The following is a 6,000-nucleotide window of genomic DNA, read 5'->3' as shown; positions in this document are numbered from 1 at the left end:
AACAACCAAATTAATTCCAATTAAAATCATTAACAACCTTGTTCTGTCATAGCTTTCTGCATTTACAGAAAACAAAATCAACAAAAGTTGAGTGATGTCCATTAGTTATTTTTAGGAAAAAAAAAGAAAAAAAAAATGCACAATGGATGATAATTAAGATGACAAAGGCCATTTTATTCAGGTAGGATCTGGAGCATAGCGATTCAATCGCATACATATCACATTTTCTTAAATAAAGTTTTTGAGGCCTGTCTGGTTGCTGCTGCTGGCGCCTGCGCTGCTACTGGCTACGTTGTTGCTAGCCTTTCTTTCCTCAATCAGATCATTGATCACTTCAATCTCACTAAGAATCATACTACGCACTGCATCCAACTCCTCCACATTGTTGATCTCACCAATCGCGTTATCATCAAACAAACACTTCACCATAAGATTCTTCAAATACTTCTCTTTCTCTTTGTCCATCTGCTTCTTCACTTTGGCAATGGTCTTTTTCATAATGTCTGGGTGGTCTTGCCTAGCGTTTGCATTCCCCATTGTCAATGGCGATTCATCAAACTTTTGAATCAGACGTTCTGCTTCAGCATTCGATGGCCAAACAGTAGGAGGAGCGTCTTCTTTTTCATACAACACCAGGCACGATTCCACACCACATAACGTCTTCAACTCAGACATCTTCTTAATCAGGCTTGCATTCCTCTTCTTCATAGTTACATTCCTAGCCCTTTCATCTTCAATGAATTGGTACTTAATCTTTGAACGAGGCATGGTGTTTGGTGACTAAAAAGAAATGATGCATACACCCATATATATACACTTGTAATGCATATGAGATATCTTGGAAAAGACGTCACATAAAAATGGTCAACGAACGCATTTAAGTTAAAAGCTTCTCTGAATTAAGTTAATATATTAAACTATTAACGAACAAACATCGCATTTAAGTTTTTAAACTTTTCCGTATCAAGTTTATATTAATTTAATCTATCAGCCAACCAATATTGCATTTAAGTTAGAAGCTTCTCGAATAAGTTAATATTTTATAAAACTAGTTAAAAACGTGTTTTAAATTTGTAGAGAATGTCTTTATTAACATTTATTCACGCGTTGAAACATTTATGGTTGGGTAAAGGTTTTTACTTGGTATCTTTTCAGGTGTAGTGATTTTTTGGTATGTAGATCTAAGGTGGACGCATTCAAGCTAAGTGGGAAAGTTTGCAACAGCTTGTCCCACAGTGTTACCCATAGTTGTAGATGATGAGAAGTTCGAATGCCTTACTTTCACATTGGTTATATGTTTATTTAAGAGGTTATGAAATGATTTAACCGACAGCCAGCCTAGGTAGTCAAGCCTATTTGTCTAAACTATTGTTTGCACATGTTTAATGGAGAGTGAACACCATGGCTTTTCAAGAAACTAAATGATTGGTATAAGTCTGTGAAATATGTTGGAAAGATGAGATTTTTTCATTAAGTATGAAAATGTAATTTTCACAAGTATTGGACACAGTTAATTATATGTATCTGCGGTTAATATAAATGGTGACTATTTTGTTTGTCTTCTATGTTGTGAGAGCTTCATAACAAACCAAATCAAGCCTAAAATGGAGCTAAGGTTGAATGAGAAATCGATGCTTGAAGTTGGGTGTTTAGATTGTTAAAGCTGTCAAAATATAAGTAGAAGTGGGATCTTGTCCCACATTGGTGAAGAGAAAAAAAACCTATAAGGTTTATAAGAAGAAGCCTACAATAGCCAATCTGACTAACAAGCAACATGATTTTTACTTAGGAGACACACTTGATACTTCTTTTGGAGGCTTGTTGAACATGACCCCTTTTACCCGCTTTATTTACTTTTATGTACAAAATATGCATCAAGAATAAAGATGAGTATGATGGAGTGAAAGCTTGTATGACCATTGTATTTTGCTTTTTTTAAAACATGGCTACACCAAGAGATAGTGATTTTATTTTATCCATCTCACTTGGTTAGATCATAAAAAGGCAAATATAGAACCAAACAAAAACAAAATAAAACGTGTGAACCTAGATATTAACGACAAATGACGGGAGGTTAAAACACTAAGCTAACTATGTTCGGGCTCCGACCACCCAAGGACCACTAGAGGATGTTTAGATACATATTGAAGTCATCGCGATAATTAGTTCAAGGAACAACAAATTACGTATTGTTCACATGTGTGGCTAAAGTGATTATTCGATTTTAAGTCAGAATGTTAAATGTTTTGTGGTTGACCCATGGGATTATCATTATGATTAATGAAGTTGTGTGTTATACCTGTATGGCCATGTTAGAACAACCATATATTTAAACACAAAAATGCAATTGAGATTTCAGTTTTATTAAACTCTACTAACCAAATGTGTTGACTAATGAAATTTATATTCCAATTTTCGTGTACCAAATACATCCTAATATTCTTAATTTTTCTTCTTTCCTCAATTTTATGTTTGCACGGCTTTTACCAAAAACCCCTAGCTCGCTCCACATTTTGTCCTGAACGAGACTCGAACCCACAATCTTCCATAAGGAAAGTTGTGGGGTTACCACCGGACAAATTGGCCGGCCTTTGATATAACAAACCTATATTTAAGTAAGATAATAATGTAATATATTACGTATATTAACATATCTTATATCACTATATATAACACATACTAGTTTTTATCCCCCGTATTATGGGGTTGTTTTATATTGTTTGTTCTAATATTTATTTATTTTTTGAATTCATATTTTTCTTATTGTGTCAAATTAATAATATATTTATGGTTTGATGATAAAATTGTTTCACAAATAAATGGGATGTTATAACCCGATTTAAAGCTATATGTTTTTATGAGACCCAAGACCTGTTTATTTTTTTTTACTATAAAATTGGTTTTTTAATTATAAATAATATTTATGAAAGTTAATAATATACTTATGGTTTGATAAGACTCAAAACCCGTTTATTTCTTTTACTATAAAATTGGTTTTTTAATTTAAATAATATATATATATATTTTAAAATAAATAAGATATTAATTTTAGTATATCCTATTTTATAGGATTTTTACATCAATAATTTGGTGAGAAATTTTTTTTAATGAGATGTTATAACCCGTTTAAGGAATATCTGGGTTTGGTAATATCCATACCCATGAATTCGGGTCAAATGCATGAGAAGCCTCCATTTAAAAATCAAGCAAATCTGGTGACTCTAAAAAAAGGGGGAGCTACCATATCGCGACACCTAGGATTTTTGGATCTTCGTTTATATATATTATAGATAATAATTCTAGCCGATAAAAGAATTTCTTATCATATTTATTAAAATTATACCTTTTTTATGTTTTATCCTCAAAGAAATTGTTTAATGAAATGGTTCAACGATAACAAAACACAGTTTCATTTTCCTTTTACATAAACATGCTTAAACAAATAAATATATAAAAAACGAAAAAAAAATAAAATTATGCGTTTGCTTTATTAAGTTTTGTGTCCGGAATGGTTCTATTTTAATAATATAAAATTTATATTTTTAAAAATTTTAACTATTTACCAAAAGCAAAAATGTGGTTGCCGACTCAACACAACTTAAATACATTAATAATCATATTCTAATAGTCTAGTGCTATCCTTTAAAAATGAAGGTGATGAATTCAAATCCTTACAAATGTAAAATTATAAAAATCTTAAATGAAAATGAATTTGTTGATAATAATAATAACAATAATAATAATATCTCATATCAGATTATCAACATTACATTCAGATTCATTAATGTTTCTTTGTTAATTTACAATACTATTCCCTTTTCTTTAATAATTAAATGTTTCCTTATACTTATTATTTATCAATTATATTAATATTAAAATTAAACATTTAATATTATTTAATAAATATTAAATATTGAATTATTACAGAATTTAACTTCAAAATTAATATTAAACTTTAAGTATTAAGTATTAATTATTAACTATTAAATATTAGATATTACATGATAAGTATCAAGTAGTAAATGCTAAATAGTAAATACTAAGATAGTAAAATATTGAGTATTGAAATTAAATGCTAAATATTAAATGATGCATATTAATTAATTATAAAATATAAAATATTAATATACTCAATATTAAATATTAAATATTGTATATTTTAACTTTTAAAATTTATATTTTAAATTTTAACTTTTATATTTTAAAATTTAAATATCGAAAATTAAATAGCAAATATTAAAATCTTAAATATTAAATACTAAATATTATATGATACATATTAGTTATAAAAATATTAATAGTAAAATATTAAATACTAAGTATTAAATATTAAATGTAAGATATTATAATATTAAATATTAAGTATTAAGTAATAAAAATTAACGGCATGATCTGGTACAAATAAAAATAACCTATTAAACATACAAATAACCGGTGTAATTACATTTTGAACTAAAGTAGTTATGATAAAATAGGGTAATAATAATTACTTTAGTTTAAAAGTTTAGAATTACAATAATTACACTAGTTTTAACAAAATTACCCAAGTAATTTGTACACTTTTCACGCTAAACTTTTAAATACTATTTTTCTTTCCTAACTTATTTATTCTTACCTTACGTGCATAAAAGACTATTTTGCCCCTTACTTTATTAACCATATGGATTGACTATTTGTACATACAACATTAAACACTTTACCTCCTGAGTTTTAAGATGCTTATGCGTTCTCACGGGGGGGCCCACTCTATAGGGATTGAGGTCCCGGGACCTCAATGTTTTTTATAAAAATTTTATAGAGATGACATGTTAAAATTTTAAGAACCCAATACAAGTAAATAGATGAACCCAATGTAATAAGATAAACTTTGGTGTGATGGTAATTCCCTCATCTTGTATTTGAAAGTTCAAGGGTTCAACTCATATTAAGGCTATTTTTTTTCAAGTTCCAGCATGGAAACAATTGCAGAATATTAACCCAACAACACTGCAGCGTTAATGAAACAATCTCAGCTGTTGTATCCCTTTTTTTTTAAAAAGAAATACAAACCCAAAAATTGGTTGATGAGCTTATCCTGATTAACTTGTGAAATCTTTCTTTCAGTCAATGGCTAGTTACATTACCTGGAATCATTTTAGGTTTTATGGGTTGTTTCAAGAATGAAGTTTTAACCAAATAAGTTATAGTTTATTTTTGTTCTTAAAAGATGAAAACTCATAAAGAGCAACCTTGCAAATTTGAATGTTTTTTTTTTCTCATTTCGAATGAAATCGTATTTTTATTGTGCGTTTTCAAAGGTGTACAATTTTGTTTATTTATTTATTATATGTATTTTATTAGGAAAATTGGTTTTAAATACTCCCAACTATGCCTTATTGGCAAATAACAGTCCCAACTTAACACTTGGCTGGTGACGGTCCTAACTAATGGTGTATTTGTTTCTAATGGTCCACGACTAACGGATGATTAACTCCGTTAGTCTGATGCTTACGTGGCATGCTTTGTTGTCAAAAACTTGATTACGTGGCTTAATACGTGGCAACCAGGAATAATAATAATAATGATAATGATAATAATAATAACACATATAAAAAAATGTTTCATATCCACATCATCGGGCGTAAACCGTCTTCTCCATCCCCACACCATGTTCTCCGGCGACACCTTCGCTGCAACCCTCACCATCATCCGACGAGTCAAAAGTTGTCGCTATGTTTACAAAATCCTAATTCCGGCAGATTTAACATGAAAAAAGTTTACACTAACAGATTTATATCCATCTACCAAAACCATAAATACCATGTTCACTTTAAATTCTTCCAACTGAACGCAACTGATATCGCCGGCCGTTATACTCAACGCCACGGTGATGGTGATTTTTATCTGACCGAAATTGTAGTGGTAGCTTTGAACCTCCATTTGTCTCCGCCACCATGGTGGTGGTGCTTCGTTCTTTAGTTCCTCCCGGCACGGATCTGGTGTTGAACCTTCGTTACCACT

General features: G+C 29.8%; 1 protein-coding gene across 1 annotated transcript; it reads right to left on the bottom strand.

Annotated features, from left to right (window-relative positions):
* Nucleotides 1-228: 228 nt before the first annotated feature.
* On the bottom strand, nucleotides 229-768 carry LOC143546611 (agamous-like MADS-box protein AGL80). Its single transcript, XM_077038244.1, has one exon. It carries the CDS (start codon nucleotides 766-768, stop codon nucleotides 229-231), a length of 540 nt encoding a protein of 179 aa, XP_076894359.1.
* Nucleotides 769-6,000: the final 5,232 nt, after the last annotated feature.

Source organism: Bidens hawaiensis, unplaced genomic scaffold (genome assembly GCF_021521415.1).
Source record: "Bidens hawaiensis isolate Kalapana, Puna unplaced genomic scaffold, B.hawaiensis_p1.1 tig00014406_1, whole genome shotgun sequence".
Classification (NCBI taxonomy): Eukaryota; Viridiplantae; Streptophyta; class Magnoliopsida; order Asterales; family Asteraceae; genus Bidens; species Bidens hawaiensis.
Note: the sequence above shows the minus strand (reverse complement) of the source record. Positions and strands in the feature narration are given on the sequence as shown.